This window comes from Callospermophilus lateralis, unplaced genomic scaffold (assembly GCF_048772815.1).
Source record: "Callospermophilus lateralis isolate mCalLat2 unplaced genomic scaffold, mCalLat2.hap1 Scaffold_45, whole genome shotgun sequence".
Classification (NCBI taxonomy): Eukaryota; Metazoa; Chordata; class Mammalia; order Rodentia; family Sciuridae; genus Callospermophilus; species Callospermophilus lateralis.
This window is the reverse complement of record NW_027514398.1, coordinates 10,224,323-10,246,574: the sequence shown is the minus strand read 5'-3', so window position 1 is coordinate 10,246,574 and position 22,252 is coordinate 10,224,323. Positions and strand designations below refer to the sequence as shown.

At 34.0% G+C, this 22,252-nt stretch overlaps 1 protein-coding gene across 1 annotated transcript in view; it reads right to left on the bottom strand.

Moving 5' to 3' along the window:
* LOC143388957 (A-kinase anchor protein 9-like) overlaps positions 1-22,252 on the bottom strand; it is a 78,482-nt gene that overhangs the window by 14,170 nt on the left and 42,060 nt on the right. The window contains 5 exon segments of the mRNA XM_077108329.1: positions 1,531-2,601; positions 2,989-3,168; positions 3,504-3,656; positions 5,943-6,042; positions 20,495-20,657. Coding sequence (XP_076964444.1) covers positions 1,531-2,601; positions 2,989-3,168; positions 3,504-3,656; positions 5,943-6,042; positions 20,495-20,657 — 1,667 coding nt within the window.

Here is a 22,252-nt window from a genome sequence, read left to right as displayed (position 1 = left end):
TTTAAGAACCATCATTTTGTATTCTTAAGGAAATAAGAAAGATTTTCTGGGAGTGAAAGACAAATCATGCCATTAATATATATAACATTTATAAATTATTGATAAAAATATTCTTTGTGCACTCAAAAGTTTCATATTTATATTACTTTCCTCAAAAGAAATGAGCTCAAAGATAATTATAATAAGTATTACCTAAAAAGTTATATTAATATTTTAATAATTATTACCTACAGTAATATGCAATTCCAAAAAGCTAGGAAGAAAAAGTATAGTGAATGAAATTATTATCCTTTGCCAATATAAATTAAGTAGACATAAAATCCCAATGTATCAATCTTCTGGGGCAGATAAGACTGAACTTCTGGTACTTGAAATTGTAAGTTTATTAAGTGAGGGAACTTGTCATGTCTGTCATACACTAAGAAATAACTACAATTTCTGATCTTTATGTAAGTAGACTTAGGTCAGTTACAAATTTTTCCTAAGAAGAATAAAATATATTATGAGGCATAAAATTTGCCAAGCTAATAACTTGTTACTGATATGTTAATTCAATATGAATATATTTTGATATTTTTATAATTGTATCTCACCTACATAACTTTCACAGATTTTATGCCAAAATTGTTTTTGCAAAAGTGTGGTATGACCATTTTATAAAGCTCTCCCCCAACCAAAAAAAAAATTGTGCTGGTATTAATTTAAAATCATCTATTAATAAACTGTCTTCGGCGCAAGATTAGAATGTATAGAATACTTATGAATATACATTACTGTGGTGGTGATGATTATAGGGTGCACTATGGTACTTAAAAGAGATGATGACATAACATACTTAGTAGAGGTACGTTAAGGGGGAAAATATCCACAGAAATTCTACAGGGCATTTGCTAAATTTAATGTTTCCATATTTATTTGAACTGTTCTAATTAATGACAACCCTGATTGAATAAAGATGTTTGAAGATCACAAAATATAATTAGGGCCCATTATTCTAGTGATAATAAAATGACCCTATAGTGTTAAATTTAATCTGGTCTCTATACCTTGAGTTTCTGTGTAAGAAACTGCAATATAACTTGGTAGGGAAACAAATGAACAGAGTATAATCAACTACTAAGTCTCAGCCAATGATAATAGGCAACTATGTTTCAGCCAATCATAGGCAATCAACCAATCAAATCACATCCAAACAAGGTCTAGCCATGACCAATCAAGCAATTTCTGAATTTTATTTGTGAGTTCTGCCTCTAAATCCACCCACTGTTGCACAGTGAAACTGTTTGAATTTCTTCTGTTTCTGAGTGTTGCACAATGCATGTAGAACTTTTTGCTCAAACAAACTCTTTAGTTTGTCTAAAGTTCTTTAAGAACAGTATGATTTTTTAAATAAAATCCCATTATGTATAAATTGGTAGGTGTCAGCAGAACTGTTTGACTTAGTAAATTACCAATCAGCTTAATAAGCAAAGGAAAAAAAAAGGAGTTTCTTAGGGTATTTATGTGAAAAAATTCAATTATAAAACTAACCTTGAGAACAAAATCTCCATGAGGGCTTCTTTTCCTTTCTTTTCCTTCCAGTTTTTTCTTACTGTCCTCCAATAACTTCTGCAGTTCTATCAGCTTCTTTTCTTTTTCCAAAGCATTTTTCTCTGCGGTTTCTACTTGTTCTTTTTCTGAAATCAAAGTAGTATGCATTTCAATCACTTGTCTTTCTAAGTCTGATATTCTCAAGGTTAATGCAGACATATCTGACTCCATCTTGTTTTCCGTTATTTGATTTAAATTCTGCATATTTTCCTTTTCAAGTTCTGATGAAACTATTCCTTTATCTTGATAGAATTTCACATATTCCTGAACTGCCTCAAGTTGGACTTGACTTACAAGAGCAGCAGCTACTTTCTCCTCAAGTACTTTCTGTAGGTTTACGATCTTCTTCTGAAGCATTTCTGTTTCAGATTGGCCTTGTTCTTTTATGTCTTCTATTTGTTTATAACACTGGATAAGTTCTATGTCCTTTGTGCTAACAGAGCTCTCAAGCTGTAGCAGTTTTGTTTCCAAATTTCTGGAAACTTTGGTGCTTTCTTCAAAAGATCTGAGATACATCTTGTTCTCAGGGGGTTTAAGAACATCTTCAATATGGACTACTTCCAGTTCGGGTTGGTCTTTGCTGAGATCATCTATAGTCATGCTAACACTTTCATCTGGTATACTTTGGATTTTTTCCTTATGGTCATGTTCTCTCTTCAAGTTGACTAATTCTTGTGTTAGCTGATTCATTTTAAAATTGGTTTCTTTAAGTACATTTTTTGTGAAGGCCATTTCTTCATTAGTGATTTCTACTTGCTGTTCCAAAGACAGCTTTTCAGCTATAACCTTTTCCAACTGATGTTTCAAGCTGTCCTCTTGTTCTGAGGGGGAATTGGTATCCAATAACATATTCTGTTCAATATATGACAATTCCTCCTGAAGTTTTTTAATCACTTCATTGAGCTTGTCTGTTTCTTCTTCTCTATTTTTCTTCAAACGTTCTTGATCACTCTTTAGACATTCTATTTGTGCTTCAAGATCCCTTATCAGTTCATTTTTTTCTTCAAAATCCTATTAGTTAATTTGAAAAAGGGAAACACAGAAAAGTATGTATTCGTATTTTAAAATTTTGTTTTATTTTAGGGTAAAAACTTAAAGATGATCAGGCACAAAAGCTGTATAGCTTGTCAGACACATTATGTTACTTTCAATATAGACCAACACCTCCCTTATCACATCAAACAAAGACCTTATTTAGAACATCATTCTGGAAGTTCTATTACACATAAGTGGCTTATGCTTTTAGTATTTGATTCTCTAATAGGAAAATGTCAACATTAGTACATTTTATTGGAAAGGATAAAATACTGAATTAAGTCTATAACAGATGGCATCCAAAGCTAATTACTCTATTTAACTATTAGATTTCAGATAATAACCAATTTTAAATGAGTATACCTTGTTATCTGTTGTAAGTCTAAGTTGTTGATGAAAGTCTCTAATTTGCTCAATTAATCGATCAATTTTTACCTCTTTTTCCTGTATTATTTGAGCAAATTTCCCAAATAGCATATGCTGGTCATGAGTAGAGATAGCCTCAGGATCCATTATGGCAAATCTCAATTTCTCCATTTCATCCTAGTGACAAAAATAACTATCATAGTTGGATGTATTCATGACTGGCATTTTTCACAACATTGTTTCAATTAAGTCTTATAAAAAATACAGTTCCTACAATGTACAAGTAAAAAAATTAGACATAATGTAGATCAATAATTCTTGAAATATTTTAATAAAAGATCTCAAAAATTTAATTATAAACAGAAAATAAGTTCCATGCAAATCTATTTGCTTGCTAGTGTTCTTCGAGTGAGTATTATTTAGATCTGGACTTAGTAAATGTTTATTATAACTACATAGGAGCAAAACTTATTATCTCTTTATAGAAAAAAAAATTTTTCTAAAATAGTTACCTTGAATAAATTTTTTTCTTGTTCAAGTTCCTGTAGACGGGTAGTGGATTCCTTTTTCTTTATTTCCAATTGCATATGTAGTTGCTGAACTTCTTTATTTTGATTTTCAAGCTCATCTCTAAATTGCTCTAGTTGTTCTTCTAAGTTTGTTATCTTTAATATCAAAATTATGAAAAGTAAAGAAAAAAACTTTATATAGATGTTTGTCAAGATAGAATTAAGAATGTTGGGGCTGGGGCTGTAGCTCAGTGGTAAAGCACATGTTGTGCACATGTGAGGCACTGGGTTTGATCCTCAGTACCACATAAAAATAAATACACATATTGTATCCAACTACAACTAAAAAAGAAATTTAAAAAAAAAGAATGTTGTATTTGCTTTACAAAACACATATGCTTAATTCATAAGAATAAAGGAAAGTGGTTTTCTAAGCCAGCCATACCTGTATGGTTCCTAGACATGCTCACACTGCACATTCTTTTTTTTTGTTTTTGTTTTTTGGTTTGTTTATTTTGTTTTTGTTTTGGCACTGGGGACTGAACCCAAGGGAGCTTTACCATGGAACCACATCCCCAGCCCTTTTTTTCATTTTATAGTTTTTAGATACAGTCATGCTTAGTAAGTTGATTAGGGTCTTGCTAAGTTGCTGAGGCTGACCTCAAACTTGCAATCTTCCTGCCTCAGACTTCTGAGTTGTGGGATTATAGGTGTGTGCCACCATGCCTGTCACCTGTACATTCTTAAACCATCTTGCCCAAGCAGAAGACACCTTAAAGAAGGACACTAGGAAACATTTTCTACCATAAGCAGAAAGAGTCACAGAAAGGAGTAGTCCACATGCAAACTCTTATGTTAAATTCCGTTAGAATTAAGTCAGTTGCTATTGAAAAGCTTAGAAAAATTGTAGAATTAATTCAGTTATTCTAGTATCAAATAAAACTAACTTAATATAGTCCCACAAATATCTAATTATAATCCATTTAATTCCCTGGCTGCTTTGTGGTTTGATTAAGCAGATGGAAGCAGAGATACACAATAAGGTCAAGAGATCCTTAGGTCTGAATTGCAGAGTAAGTTAAACAAAATAATTTTAGTAGAAAATCAGGGAGCTCTTACTTATAGGAAAACAGAAATTTAATTTTTGAAGATGGATTATTAGTAATAAAAGTAAAATAATCCTCTTTGATGGTTATACAAAAAAAATGAACCTGATGATGAACATTAAGAGCTAATTATTGCTCTATTTAAAAAAATGGACATACTGTGGGGTCGGGGCCCAAATTCCTCTATAGGACACCAATAGCACAAGAGTTAATAACTAGAATCAACAAATGGGACTTACTCAAACTAAAAATTTTTTTCTCAGCAAAAGAAACAAGAAGAGAGTTAAATAGGAAGCCTACGTCCTGGGAACAAATCTTTACTCTTCACACTTCACACAGAGCCCTAATATCCAGAATATACAAAGAACTAAAAAAATTAGACAATAAGATAACAAATAACCCAATCAACAAATGGGCCAAGGACCTGAACAGACATTTCTCAGATGAGGACACACAATCAATCAACAAGTACATGAAAAAATGCTCACCATCTCTAGCAGTCAGAGAAATGCTAATCAAAACCACCCTAAGATACCATCTCACTCCAGTAAGATTGGCAGCCATTAGGAAGTCAAACAAGTGCTGGTGAGGATGTGGGGAAAAGGGTTCACTTGCACATTGCTCGTGGGACTGCAAATTGGTGCGGCCAATTTGGAAAGCAGTATGGAGATTTCTTGGAAATTTCGGAATGGAACCACCATTTGACCCAGCTATTCCCCTACTCGGTCTATTCCCTAAAGACCTAAAAAGAGCACACTATAGGGACACTGCTACATCCATGTTCATAGCAGCACAATTCACAATAGCAAGACTGTGGAACCAACCTAAATGCCCTTCAATAGATGAATGGATAAAAAAATGTGGCATTTATACACAATGGAGTATTACTCTGCATTAAAAAATGACAAAATCATAGAATTTGCAGGGAAATGGATGGCATTAGAGCAGATTATGCTAAGTGAAGCTAGCCAATCCCTTAAAAACAAATGCCAAACAAATACCCTCTGCTTCCATAAGCGGAAGAAAAGACTATGTTGGCCATGGTACTGAAGCTGATTTGTTACACAGTTCATAAAGAAATGTTACAAAGAAAAAATTTAAACTGTAACAGGGGAGGAAAATTCTCAAATTTAACTTTCTCTGTGTTTTTCCAATGCTATGAAAATATTTCTATAGACATTCTGGATCTTTTACATAAGGTATTATCCTCATGCTTTATGCTTAATCTTAGCCAAATATTTACTACATAATTACAAAACAGAAGACATAAAATTGAGAGTAAGAAAAAGTATCAGTGTACATAACTGTTTAAAAATGAAGATTAAAAATAACATACCTCTATTGATTGATCAATATTCTCTTTTAGACAACTTCCAGGATGTACTACTGATTTCTGAACATCAGATTCTTTAATTACCACTGAATCAACAGAGAAGCTAAATATAAATAAAAAAGTATAAAAAAAATTAGTGTTGTGTGTTTTATCCAAAGTTTCTACCATGCATAACGTGTACTGAGGCAGTGGGGAGACAAAAATGATAGTTCCCCCAGGGTTACAAGTATTGTAACTTAAAACATTTTTGACTAAGTTTTCCATTTAAAAGTAACAATGAATATTATGTCAGTATAAATGTATGATAAAAATTTATTATGTAAAAAACATTTTTAATAAGTCTTTTAAAAATAACATCTTAGATATGCTTATATAGCAACAGTGTACATAATATAACAGGCTATATACACTGATACTACACACTACTTATATACCTAAGATATATGATACATATTATTCATATTACATGGATATCTAAATTACACAGATTATATTGAATTAAATATATTAAAAGAGCCAGGTACAGTGGTGCGTGCTTGCAACTCCAGAAATTTGGGAGGTTGAGGCAGGAGGATCAAAAATTCAGGATGAGCCTTAGCAATTTAGTGAGACTTTCTTTCAAAAAAAAGGGGGGGGGTGGAAATGCAGGAAGATGGCTCAATAAAGTATTTGCTTCCCTGACAGATCTGTGGAGTGAACCAAGAAAAGCAAAAAGGTCACTTTTTTCAACAAGATGGGTGAATGGTCCAGAACTAGGAAGGACTTAACTGGAATTTAATACTGGATACTCAAAACAGATCATGGACTCAGGAGATTTTGATTAATAAAATAAGGGGGAAAGATCCCCAGCTCCAGAGCTGTAAAATAGCTGGAAGTACAAATCAGAATAATCCCTATGTGAATGTAGTAAAGCAATAAAGGAACCCCCATTTCTAGGAAAACAGAGGTGCTTTGTGGTATGGAGAGCTTAAGAGCTCAGAGATACTGCTCAAAAAACAACAAACAAACAAACAAAAAAACCCAGTAAGCTGTGCTGCACAGCATCTGTGTACAGAAGGGAAGCCACCAGCTTTCTTGGCGGCATGCATGGAGGACAGCAGAAAGAACCCTTGTGAAGCAATGGCTGGGGGGCCTGTAGCTAGGTGAGTCAATTATTGGCAGATCAAAGTCTGGCCCCAAAAATGTGCAAGGCAAACCCATGCTGTGTGATAGAGAGTGTTCCAAAGTGACCAGGAGAAAATCAAGCATGGAGGGACATTTACACAGGAGAATACTGATCAAGGAAACCCACCTGGCTTTCCCCTCTCCATCCAATCAGCTGCTTGCAGTACTGGCTGGAAGAGAAGTGCCTGACTGTGAATTTGAAAGGACAGGCAAAGGAAGAGATCAAGTTTGGAGACCAAATGACGACCAGGGTTCATGGGGTCTGCAGGCAAAGTAGTGGGCTAAGAACAGATTCCTACATCACATGTGTAGAACCTAAAGGAGATTCCCGGGGTATGGTCTTCCAATGTGAACAGACAATTGCTGAGCCTTGGAGGTGTGATGACTTAAAATCTTCAGACCAATAGGCACGCAGTGAAGAGATTGGAACGTACCTAAGCCTACACTGTGGCTCTAGTAGTTCTGCTTCCAGGACTAACACTCTCACCCTAGCAACCCTAACTACCCTGAGGGTAGAGCTAGCATCAAATTCCAGTCAACATACCTAACTGCTCAGAAGAGAAGCTGAGAAACTTGAACTGCAATGGAAAAAAGTGTTCAATTTTTCATCCCGATTCCTTTTTTTTCTTTTCTCACTTGTCTACCATTTTTGAAACCAAGTATTTTTCATGGATCATTTTATTGAGGACTGGGATATCTGAATAGTACTTTACAGTTTTGTTGTTTATTTTTTTCTTTTAAAAAATTATATATATATTTTTCCCCTCTCATTTATCTGTTTCCTTGGATTCTCTTTCTCACTTTTCTCTTGCTAACACCCAAGCTCTATTAAGTCCTCCCTTCATTCTTCCTATAATTTTTTTAACTTCTATCTTTTCTGATCCTTTCTCATAAACATCACACCCTACATGACTTTTGTTCTCTCTTTGTCCACCAATGGAAACTGTAAACTTTTTTGCAAACTTACTGTTTATATTGTAGACAATAATTGAACACATCATTTCAGTTTAATGGAGCAAAACTGTGAATGCCTTAAGAGGAGCTATTTGGTTTAAGGCTGTATATTGTTTGTATTGGGCGCAGTTATTATTTGTCTCTTCCTTAAAGGTGAGGTACTAGAAATCTTCAGGGACACTATGAATCTACAGGGTAGAAACTGTACTGCCTGAAATCCACACTGCTAGAAGGACAGACATAAGAACAACATGAAAAAACAATGGAACAAAGTGGACCAAACAAACAAAGATGATCTAATAATTAAACCCATAGACAACACAGTAAAAGAAATGTAGAAAAGGAATTTAGAAAGTACATATTAGACTGACCTGGTACATAAAGAATGATATGGGGAATAAAATCAGAGATAAATTTGAGGAGGTAAAAGATCATTGCAGAGGCAGAAATTCTCAGAAAATAACAACAACAACAAAAACCCCAGAAATCCTCAAAATGAAACAATCAATAAACCAATTAAAATTTCAATGGAAAGTATTATCAATAGACTAGACCATTTGGAAGATAGAACCTTGGGCAATGAAGACAAAATATATAATTTTGAAAATAAAGTTGACTACACAGGGAAGATGGTAAGAAACCATGAACAGAACTTCCAACAATAATGAAATAACAGGAAAAGACCAAATTAAGATTTATTGGGATAGGTGAAGGCATAGAGATACAAACCAAAGGAATGCCCAGTTTTTCAATGAAATAATATGAAAAACTTTCCAAAATCTGAAGAATGAAATGGAAAATTAAATACAAGAGGACCTCAAATGTACAAGATCACAACAGACCCACATCAAGACACATCATAAAGAAAAAAGGTCAAATATAAAAAATAAGGATTGAATTTTAAAGGCCATGAGAGAAAAAATATCAGATTATATATAGAAGGAAACTAATTAGGATCTCAGGTGATTTTTCAACCCAGACCCTCAAAGGCAGGAGGTCCTGGAATAATATATACCTAGTTCTGAAGAAGATGGATGCCAACCAAGAATTTTATATCTAACAAAATAAAACTTCAGATTTAAAGATGAAATAAAAACCTTCCATAATAAACAAAAGTTAAAAGAATTCATAACTAGAAAATCTGTGCTATAAAACATTATCAACAAAATATTCCATGAAGATGGAAAAAAGTCAAAATCAACAAAGGGAGGAGCCATACAAAAGGAATAATCAATCAAAGGAGAAATTAATTCAAAGTAAAAAGTATAAATAAACTAAAATGACTGGGAACACAAATCATATCTCAATAATAATGTTAATGGTCTAAACTAATAAACCCAAAAGACATAGATTGGCAGATTGGATTAAAAAATCAAAACCCCAAAATCTGTTGTCTCCAAGAGACTCACCTCATAAGCAAAGACATCCACAGAGTGAAAATGAAAGGACGGGAAAAAACATATCACTCACATGGATTGAGTAAACAAACGGGTTTCTATCCCCATGTCAGATAAAGTGTACTTCAAGCCAAAAGTTAATCAGAAGGGACAAAGAAGACATTTCATACTGCTTAAGGGAATTATACATCAACAAGACATAATACGTTAAATATTTATGCCCCAAACAATGGAGCATCTACATATATCAAACAAACCCTGCCTCAATTTCAAGAATTAATAGACCATAATACAATAATACTGAGTGTCTTTAACAAACCTTTCTCACTACTGGATAGATCGTCAAACAAAAACTAAACAAAAAAACTATGGAACTTAATAATATAATCAATAATTTATACTTAACAGACATATAAAGAGTATTATATCCATAAACGAATACATGTTCTTCTCAGCAGCACACAGACTCTTCTCTAAAATATGCCACAAAGCAACAATTATGAAATAAAAAAAAGAGATTATACCCTGCATTCTATCAGATCATAATAGAATGAAATTAGAAATCATTGATACAATCAAAAAGAAAAACTCCAACACCTAGAGACTAAATAATATGCTATTGACTAACCAATGGATATAAGAAGAAGTCAGGGATGAAATTTTTAAAATACTTACCAGAGATAAATGAGAACTGATACAACTTGTCAAAATCTCTGGGACACTATTAAGCTAAATTCATTAGAAGAATGGAAAGTCAATGAGTATATGACCTAACATAAGATTTCAAAGCCCTAGAAAAAGAAAAACAAATCAACACCAAAAGCAATAGAAGACAGGAAATAATTAAAATCAGAGCTGAAATAAATGAAATTGAAATAACCGGAACAATTAAAAAATTAACAAAACAAAAAGTTGTGTCTTTGAAAAAATAAATAAAATTTATATACTCAATCATGCTAATGAAGACAGAAAACTCAAATCACTAAAATTCATAATCACAAAAAATATTACAACAAATACTGTTGAAATACAGTAGAGAATCAGAAGCTATTTTGAAAATTTATACTCCAATAAAAATGAACAATTTAAAGACATCAACAAATTTCTAGAGACAAATGAGGTACCCAAATGGAATTAGGAGGACATATACAATTTAAACAGATCAATTTCAAGCAATAAAATAGAAGAAGTCATCAAAAGCCAACCATTTAAGTAACGCCCAGGACGAAACAGATTCTTACCCAGTTCTACAAGACCTTTGATGAATTAACACCAATAAGCCCAAACTATTTCATGAAACAGAAAAGGAAGGAACTCTTCCAAACTCATTCTATGAAGCTAGTATCACCTGATATCAAAATCAGACAAAGACACATCAAGGAAAGATAACTTCAGACCAATATCCCTAATGAACATAGATGCAAAAATTCTGTATACAATTCTGGCAACTCACATATAAAAACATTAAAAATATAGTTGTTATGGTTTGGTTGTGAGGTATCCCCCAAAAGTTCACATAAGACAATGCAAGAAGATTCAGAAGAGAAATGACTAACCTAATCAGTGAATTAATCCCCTGATAGGAATTAAATGAAGTGGCAGGGTATGAGTGGAGGAGATGGGAATTGGGGGGATGGCTATGGAGTATACATTTTTTTATCTGGAGAGTGGAGTCTCTATATGGGGTATATATTTTGTATCTGGAGAGTGAAGTCTCTGTCTCTGTTTCCTGATCACTATGTGAACTCCTTTCCTCTGTCACACTCTTCTTCCAGATGTTCTGCCTTACCTCAAAGCCCAAGGGATGGAGCTGGCCTTCTATGGACTAAGATGTCTAGACACCATGAGCCCTCAAATAACACCATGAGCCCTTTTCCTCTCTTAAACTTGTTCTGGTCAGATCTTTTAGTAACAGAAATAAAAAAGCTGACTAAAACAATAGTGCATCATATTCAAGTGGGATTCAAGGTTGGTTCAACATACAGAAATAAATAAATGTAATTCATCACATCAATAGACTTCAAGAAGAATCATATGATCATTTCAATTGGAGCACAAAAAGCATTTGACAAAATAAAGCACCCTTTCATGTTTAAAACACTAGAAAAACTAGGGATAGTAGAAACAAATCTCAACACTGTAAAAGCTATACATGCTAAACCCAAGACCAAAATCATTCTAAATGGAGAAAAACTGAAGGCATTTCATCTACGAACTGTAGTAAGACAAGAATACCTTTTTTTTTTATACCACTTTTATTTGATATAATCCTGGAAACTAGCCAGGGCAAGTAGACAGAAGAAAGAAATTAAAGGGATACAAATAGAAAAAGAACTCAAATTATTACTATTTGCTGACAATATAATTCTATATTTAGAAGACCTAAAAATTCCACCAGAAAACTTCTAGAATTAATGAATGAAATTCAGCAAAGTAGCAGGATATAAAATTAACAACCATACATCAAATGCATTCCTATATATCAGTGATAAAGCCACTGAAAAAGAAATTAGGAAAACTACCCCATTCACAATAGTGTCAAAAAATAAAATAGAATATTTGGAATCAATCTAACAAAAGAGGTGAAAGACCTCTACAGTGAAAACTACAGAACACTAAAGAAAAAAATTGAAGACCTTAGAAGATGGAAATATCTCCCATGTTCTTGGATAGGCAGAATTAACATTCTCAAAATGTCCATACTACCAAAAGAATTATATATATTTAATGCAATTCCTATTAAAATTCCAATGACATTCTTTGTAGAACTAGAAAAAGCAATCATGAAATTCATTTGGAAAAAAGAGACCCAGAATAGCCAAAGCAATCCTTAGGAAGAAAAGTGAAGCAAGAGGCATCATAATACCAGAACTTAAATTATACTACAGAGCCATAACAGCAACAACAAAAAACAATGGGATGACACTGGCACCAAAACAGACACATAGACCAATGATACAGAATAGAACACATAGAGACAAACCCATATAAATTCAGTTATCTCATACTAGACAAACGTGACAAAAATACTCACTGGAGAAAAGATAGCCTATTCAACAAATGGTGCTGGGAAAACTGAAAATCCACATGAAGCAAAATGAAATTAAACCTCTATCTCTAATCTTGCACAAAACTCAATTCAAAGTGGATCAAGGATTTAGGCACTAGAACAGAGACCATGCATTTAACAGAAGAAAAAGTAGGTCCGAACTCTACCATCTCAGCTTAGGAACTGACCTCCTTAACAAGATTTCTAGAGCACAAGAACTATAAGCAAGAATCAATAAAAAGATTCAAACTAAAATGGTTCTTCACATCAAACAATCAATAACATGAAGAGAGTGCCTACAGAATGGGAGAAAACCTTTACCACACTTACACCTCAGAGCATTAATCCCCAGGATATATAAAAAACTCAAGAAACTTAACACCAGGTGCTGGGGTTGTGGCTCAGTGGCAGAGTGCTTGCCTGGCATGTGTGAGGGACCTAGGGTTTGATTCTCAGCACCACATATAAATAAATTTTAAAAATAAAGATTCATCGACAACTAAAAAAAATTAAAAACAATAAAAACACCAGAAAAACAAATCAATCAATAAATGGGCTAAGGAACTGAACAGACACTTCACAGAAGACATACAATCGATCAACAAATATGTGAAAATACATTCAACATCTCTAGCAATTAGAGAAATGCAAATCAAAACTACAATGAGATTCTATCTCACTCCAGTTAGAATGGCAACTATCAAGAATATGAGCAACAGGCCTAGGGACATAGCTCAGTTGGTAGACTGCTTGCCTCACATGCCCAAGGCCCTAGTTTAATACTCAGCACCACAAAAAAAAGAAAAAGAAAAAATATGCAACAATAAATGTTGGCAAGCATTTGGGGGTAAAGGTACACTCATACATTGCTGGTGGGACTGCAAATTGATGCAACTACTATAGAAAGCAGCATGGAGATTCCTAAGAAAACGTGGAATGGAACCACCATTTGACCCAGTTATCCCACTCCTACGTTTATACTCAAAGGGCTTTAAATCAGCATAATACAGTGATGCAGCCACATCATGTTTATAGCAGCTAAATTCACAATAGCTAAACTACAGAACCAACCCAGGTGTCCTTCAACAGATGAATGGATAAAGAAAGTGTGATATATATCTTCCCAATGGAGTATTACTCAGCCTTAAAGAAGAATGAAACTATGGCATTTGGTGGCAAATGGATGGACCTGGAGAATATCATGCTAAGCTAAATAAGCCAATGCCAAAGAACCAAAGACTGAATATTTTGTCTGATATGCAGATACTAATTCACAATGGGGTGGGGGGGTAGGGAAGAATAAACATATTTTGGATTAGACAAAGGGTAATGAGGGGAGGGGAGGGTTATGAGGGAAGAAAGGATAGTAGAATGAATCAGATATTATTACCACAGGTACATATATGATTACATCACATATTCTACATCATGCACAACCAAAGAATGAGAAGTTATACTTCATTTATATATGATATGTCAAAATGCATCCTACTGTCTTAGATAACTAGTTAGAAGAAAAAAACATTGTTAGAACTAAAAAAAAATAGTTATTGAAACTACATATATAGAAATAATAGTTCATTAAATTTGATTTGTCTAACATTACCCAACTGGTATGTGGTAGATCTGAACATGAGTTATTTTAAATAAAAACAGTAGTTCTGAAAAAAAAGAAGAGGGGTGAGGATGTAGCTTGGTGGTAAAGAGCCCCTGAATTCAATCCTGATACAAAAATATATATATATATATATATATATATATATATATATATATATATATATATATATATATGTGTGTGTGTGTGTGTGTGTGTGTGTGTGTGTGTGTGTGCATGTATGTGTGTATGTATGTATGTATATAAAGATATATCTAAGATATATTACTGAGTTAAAAAAGCTTGTAAATTCTCACTTCCATTAGAAAACTGTTTTAACATATGTCTATATAAATAGGAAAATGTCTGAAAGAATACATATCAAAAGTAACAATGATTGCTTATATTGGAAATGAAGTGTGGCAACAGTAAAGAGAAGGTTCTTAACTTACAGTTAGTTTAATTTTAACTTACAATCAGTTTAATTTTAATTTTATCTACCCACATATCTTTTGGTATGTACGTCTAAATTCTGTATTGTTATATAAGCATTCACTACTTTGTAACAATGTTTTCTTAAAATGTCTAATCTTATAACAATAAGGTGCTGGGAGCCATCAGCCAAGTAGGTATGACAATTTCCTTGCCAGCGTACCCCCATGTTTCTTTAGTGGAAGGACTCATGGAAATAGGACATTTTGCAGGACATTGGATGTAAGGTGACCTTGCTCAAGGACCAGGGCGGATCCGTGTTTAGGGTGTTCCCCCTTTAGAATAGGGCGGTTTAGCATAATAGGAGATTAGGGTGTTCCCCCTTTAGAATAGGGCATATCCTGCTGCTGAGTTCCTCTTGAGTTCTTAGGGTCAGACAGTATATTTTGGGAGACAGAAGCCCAGGAGTAGTGGATTTGGGCAGAGTGTGGATTTGGGCAGAGAACGTGGATTTCCCCAGAACGTGTTTGTAGACAGCCGGTGTGAGTTCGGGAATAAAGAATTGCTGTTTGAATCTACAAGCTGTGTGGAGGCTCGTGATTTGTGCCCAGCCAGAGACTGCGGCATCTGGTGGCCCGTACGGGGAACGCCTGAAGCTTGGGGGTAAGTGAAATTACTCGCCCCTGAAGGAGAGCGAAAGAATGGGTGAGCATTTCAAAAAACAATGTGTTCTTATTCTGATTTATTTTGTTTTTATTTCAAGTTGCCTATTCCTAGAACTTTCTCAGGCAAACTGGGGAAAATGGTTGACTCAAGGTTTTAAGTTGTTTGCCTCCAAGGAAGAGAAATTGTTAGAGAAAGGAGGCACCCCAGTAAGACCAAGAACAATTAGGGCATATGTTGATACAATACAAAAATGTAGCCCATGGCTTTTTAAAGATGAGTTATTAAATATATTATTGGGACCATCATGGTATCCTGTAGAAGGATTTTTCTTCAACAAGAAAGAGATGGCTAGTTCTGTTTACTACAATTGTCTAAGATCTTGGTTTTTACAGACATCTGATTAATTTACAAAGCTAAAGTGTTAAAATATCAACCACTAAATATAAAATCAAGTACTATTTACTTATTAAGTTCCATAAGGTAATATATTTAATCATTATGTGTGTTTTCATAAATTGGTGAATGGAAAAATGTTTAATATTGCTTTGGTCTATGTCTTTGCTGAAACAAGGTTACTAAGTGTTAAGATTCTATCAGGTGTAATTTACATACAAAGAGTATAAGAAGTTTCAGTTGGGTTTCAATTACAGTATTATAGTATCATAAAAAACATGAAAGTCTTTCATCTTCTTAAAGTGGAGTAATTTGTCTAAATCAGAAATTTTATAAGTTTTTTTTTCAGAATGTGAATTTATAAAAAGAGTTAATGGCTCGAAAAGAAATATTAAAAGATTGAAGATGTGAAAATATATTTTAATATGGAAGGTTAAAAGAAAAAGAAATGTTTCTAGATGAGATAATCTCTGTGTGGTAAAGTAAAAAGTTGTAAATGTCATTTAAAAAGGTTTTGAGGAAACTAGACTTACTTTAAAAGCTTGAGAAAGGAAGAAAGAAAAAAAGATATTTGTACATGGCAGATTGAGACAAAGCTTCTTAATGGAGTAAAAAAGGCCTTTGGATGAAGGGCAGCCATGTAAACTAACATTAAAGCGATTTAAACAGAATCTAAGCCTCGTTTAAAAGAGTGAAGCTATAAATGGTGAAAAAGTACATTTAAAAGTACAGTATAGATGATAATTAAAAGGCTTTAAAAGGTTAATTTGAAGGTGGTTAAGATGCCTTCATGACGGAGGAAAAAAAAAAACCCAGGATAATGGGAAGATAACAGGATAAAAGATATTTAGATAAAGAAGATTAAAAATTTGAAGTGAAAAACTTTAAAGACAAAAGTATAAAAAGTTAAATAAAAAGATAGAAAAGATGTAGGAAGACAAGAATTTTAAACCCACAAAGTTAAAAAATAAGATTGAAAATGTCAAGTAAAGGTATTTCAAATAGAAAATACAAAAAGCTAAGACAACTATTAGATACAGACATGTACTTATTAAAGCAAAAAGAGGGAATTGGAAAAGGGTATATATCCCCCAAAGATAAACTTAAAATAACCCTTTTTACTCTAAACTTTTTAAATTTGGATTCATCAGGACTTAGTGCTGCGGAAAGGCTTATGTATCCAAAAAATGTACATAAGCCTAAGGTACTTAGGAAAGATATTCTAACAGGACAATGGAAAGGTCCTGACTCAGTGATTGTCTGGAGTCGGGGTTTTGTTTGTGTGTTTCCACAGGGAGAACAGCAACCGATTTGGATTCCAGAAAGACTAACCAAAACGATTTCTACAGATCGAAAAGAAGATGATTTGACTCAAATCCATAACAGCTGATATCCAGAACTCCAGCTTGGCCATTCTTACATCTGCAACAGTGATTAACCAGGATGTTTTTTTCAATATCTATTTTATTATTGCATTTTTCCACATCATAAGGTTCTATTTTTATTTTTTGAGCTCATACAAACCTAGGTTAATGTTTTTCTGATCAGTTTTATTTTTTTGACTATGGAGTTTTTAAACAGTGCAATGGAGATTTCACCTAGGTAAAGCTACAAGGCCTTTATTATTATCTTATGTGTTGTACATTTGTTTGCACATTTGTGTTTTGTGTTGTATGTCTGTGTGTGCGTATGTCCATATTTCATATATGAGGAGCGCTCATGAGAAAATGGATCCGAATTATTTTTTTTATTCACGTGATTTAAATGGCTTAATTTAAATTAGGTAAACAGCTGTTAAGGATTGTTTTTAAAGGTGGTTAACAGATCTGCTTGTTTACTAATTTAAATCAGGTAAACAGCTGGTAAGGATTGTTTTTTAAGGAGGTTAACAGATCTGTTTGTTTACTTTCACCTTTCCTTTTCATTATATTTAATAATTCTTTTCAGGATAATGTCTTTTTAGCATCATTGCCAGAATTCCTATCTTCACCCCAATGAATATAACTCAACAAGTATGCTCAATCAAGGAGTCAACTTACTTTGGGAGGCAATGGACTTTGGGAGGAGACGGACATATTGATAGATTCCTCCACTTTGAACCACTTGCAGAACTTGCCTGGACTATGTAACTACGTTTAGTGCAGCAAATTGTGGTAATGCTGGCATATATTTGCTGATGGTGTCACCAGGGATGCAATTTTTATTTCCTTGCCAGCGCACCACATGTTAATTGTGGTAATGCTGACATATCTTTGCTGATGGTGTCACCAGTGATGCAATTTTTCCAAAGGAACTGTCAATTGGCTTGGTGTCGTGGCATTTCTGTATCCTCCTTCCTTCTGCTAGTGATGGTCTAAATTTGGGGGCCAATGGCTATATGCTGGACCAGTAGTCAGTGACGGGTATGATCCAATTGCAGTGGTATCAACCTAAGACAGGAGGCTGACGCCTAAAGGTCAGTTGCCTAAAGGTCAGTTTTCTGATGACGGGTAAGAACCATATGTTGAATTGGACAACCTACCAGGCACGGTCCTTAAGCCACATTAACCTCACTCCCCCACTGGCACCAAGGCCAAATTTGGGGGCCAAAAGAGGTGAGGCAAAGAACCCCACCCCCCCACTGGTGCATAGACCTATCCACAAGTATGGCTGTATGCTGGACCGGTAGTCAGTGACGGGTATGATCCAGTTGCAGTGGTATCAACCTAAGACAGGAGGCTGACGCCTAAAGGTCAGTTTTCCAATGACGGGTAAGAGCCATATGTTGAACTGGGCAACCTACCAGGCACGGTCCTTAAGCCACATTACTTGTTGTTTAATTAATCAGAAGGGGGGAGATGCTGGGAGCCATCAGCCAAGTAGGTATGACAATTTCCTTGCCAGCGTACCCCCATGTTTCTTTAGTGGAAGGACTGATGGAAATAGGACATTTTGCAGGACATTGCATGTAAGGTGACCTTGCTCAAGGACCAGGGCGGTTTAGCATAATAGCAGATTAGGGTGTTCCCCCTTTAGAATAGGGCAGTTTAGCATAATAGGAGATTAGGGTGTTCTCCCTTTAGAATAGGGTGTATCCTGCTGCTGAGTTCCTCTTGAGTTCTCAGGGTCAGACAGTATATTTTGGGAGACAAAAGCCCAGGAGTAGTGGATTTGGGCAGAGTGTGGATTTGGGCAGAGAACGTGGATTTCCCCAGAACGTGTTTGTAGACAGCCGGTGTGAGTTCGGGAATAAAGAATTGCTGTTTGAATCTACAAGCTGTGTGGAGGCTCATGATTTGTGCCCAGCCAGAGACTGCGGCAATAAGGTAAGATTAGTATTTAGAAATCATGTGGATTTAGAATACATCAGTGACTTAAATAGACAAAGATAAGTTAAATTCCTAGGCTGGGGTTGTGGCTCAGTGGTAAAGTACTTGCCTAGTGTGTATGAGGCACTGGGTTCAATTCTTAGCACTGCATGTAAATAAATAAATAAATAAAATAACAACTAATAAAAATGTTTTTTAAAAAGGCTTAAATTCCTTAATTGAAGACAAACAAAATGAAACAATACTTCCTCTAAATTTATATACATTTGGATACATAAATTACATACATACATTATTTATATACACATATACATGCACACACACAATGATTATAAGGTATGCGTACATATAAAACAAAGAATTTTAAGAAAAAATGAAGTAGAAAAGTAAGACACAGACTCTTTGGGGACAATTTTAATTTATGTAAGAACATGACATCTAAGTAAAGATCCAAAAGAGATGAGGGTGTGGGCATACAAATACCTGGAGAATAATCATTCTAGGTAGAAGGAAAAGCTAATGAATCCCTAAAGCAGAAGCGTACTGATATGTGATATATTTGAGATCACAGTGGGGATGTATGAGGGTTTTTTTTAATCTTTTAAAATTGTTTTTAGTTGTCAATGGACCTTTACTTTATTTATTTATATGTGGTGCTGAGAATCAAACCCAGGACCTCACACAAGCCAGGCAAGCACTTTACCGCTGAGCTCCAACCCCAACCCCATGGGATTATATGGTTTGAGAACAGTAAGTGATAAGAAAGTCAGTAGGAAATGAAAGTCAAAGATGTCATGGTCCTCAGGACTAGTGAGACTGTAAAGAGCAGAAGAGGATTAGAATAACATGATGTAACTGAAATTATAAAAGCAAAGGTTCTGGCACTTGTGTTGACTATATAGAGAACAGACTGTAAACAAAAGTTAAGTAATCCAGTTGAAACACACAAGAATGGCAGGGACCAGTAGAGCAGTAAGGAGTAGCACAATTTTGATGTACTTTGAAGGTTAAAAAAAAAACAAGATTTTTTCATAGAATGGCAGAGAGTTATGACAGAAAGGAGTCATGATGGATGAAGATGGCTACAGAAGGAACAAATTTTAGAAGATCCTGATCCAAGAAAACATACATAGTGGTAATTGAAGATCATTTCTTCTCTCCTCATAGATCAGGGTTCTATTTGGGACATGATGAATTTGAGCATTAGACAATCAAATGGAGTATATTCAAGTCATAGTGGAATGATCATACTTAGACTATTTAAGTATTCACCACATCAACATATCAAAGCCTAGGCATAGAATAAACAAGTAAATGTCTACTACCTGACTTATTTTAATTCAAAAAATAGATTAATAATAACATCTTTATAAAAGTATAAGTAAAATTCCTATAATAAAATGTCTTTGGTTTATACCAACATTTATTTCACACATTTCAAAGATACAAAATTATATCCTGCTCTTATTTCTTAAAAATGTTACATCCTATCTCTTTGTTAAAGTTATATTTTATTCTTAAAATAACAATTCCAGATGATATTATCATTGTTACTAAGCTACAAATACTGCTGAATGAAGTTTTAAGTAAATAGATACCTTGGGTCCACCGTGGCCTCACTAATGGCTTGAAGCTTCTCCTGTAGAGAATAAATTTCTGCCCTATGATTTTCTTCAGTTTCTTTCAATTGTTTGCGCAAAAAGCATATGAAGTTTTCTAATTCTTGAATTTGTTCTTCAAGCTGTTTAATTTTTTTGGTATCTTTCAGAGAAGATAACAGGAAGAGAAGACAATACACATTTCAATACAAACTTCTCAGTGAAATAACAATCATTTTATTCCAATGTATAAAAATATTTATTCTTTGAAAAATGTTTTGAGTGAAACTCAGGTTTTAATTTGACTCATTCTGACTGATGAAAACAAGAAAACAGTGTGATTCAAGATCATTTCTCCTATCCTTATGGTATAGTATCTCTAAATTCAACAATTTTATATCTTTAAAACAATTCAGAAACATGAAACAAAAGAAGGGTTGAAAAGGGACCAGAGGAGAGTAGTCAACACCTTTCACTTTCCTCTTTTATTTTTATTTCTTAAAAAATGCTGATAATTAATCACTAAACTAACTTTTTTGCCAATTAAATCAGCCATTAGTTAACATGCAATTTGGGAAATAGTGGACAGACTACCTCAAGAAGATATCAATTTAAAAAAATACAAACTTAAAATATTACTATATTCAAAGAACCCCTGAAGTGAAAAAGCATGGTATTATCAGATATGCTTGAAATTCTATTCTGTTCACCAAAGCAATTCCAATAATAAAACTCATTCCTAAAAGCAAAAGTGAAGGCCTAGAGATACCTTGAACACAAGAAGTCTAGTTAACTGGCCAAATAATCATGAAAGAAAAACATTAACTGTGACTAATTGTTTATGGTTCATTGTATGGTTCCTTAACATTGTTACTTCCCATTATTCCATCTTGGTCTTTTAACTCACTCTCTAGTTTCCCCTGATAACTCATTCTTGTCCTTGACCTCTTGTCCTAGACATTCATGCTGATTATAAATCTTTACCTCATAATTAAATTTTTCTCCCAGGTTTCAGACTTCTATTTTCAACTAACTCCTATATATTTTTTCAAAGTCAATAAGTATTCTATTCTTAACTCAATATATTTAAAACTGAATTATTATTTTTTTCACAAATTGGTTCCTTTCTAAGACTAGAACCATACTCTAGTTTCTTAAGCTAGAAACTTGGGTATCATTCTTAATTTCTGCTAACATTAACGACAAACCAGAACCTAACTCTAAGTGTTGAACTTTTCTATTATACTCAATTCAATCTGGCTGGTCTTCCCATCAATAATTTCATCCCTTCCAACTGATCCTAATGCTATCAACTTAAAATAAAAATCTTATTGTTACTCCCACTATTTAAAATCCTGCTGTAGGCCTTATCACCAATAGCATAAAACATAAACATGTTTCATCAGAGTACATAAAACCTTTCCTGATCAAGCTCCTTCCAATCTCTCCAGTTTTATCTAGCTAACACAACCTGAACTCCCAGTTCTCCCAAATGGATGCAATCTTAGATAGAGCTCAATGCTTAAGACTCCATAGCCTTCCCCAAATTTCCAACCCAGTTACTCCTACCCATACCCTCATGCTACTCATCTCCCCAGGAAAGACAAGACTCTTTTTTTCTCCCTCCATTCTTTACATTTCAGAAATTTTCAGTGTATTTTATATATGCTTTCCCAATGGATTATAATTTCCTATGGGAAAATGACTCAGTAATTTTAGTTTTCTCTAGCACTTAAATGAATATCCAATGATTATATG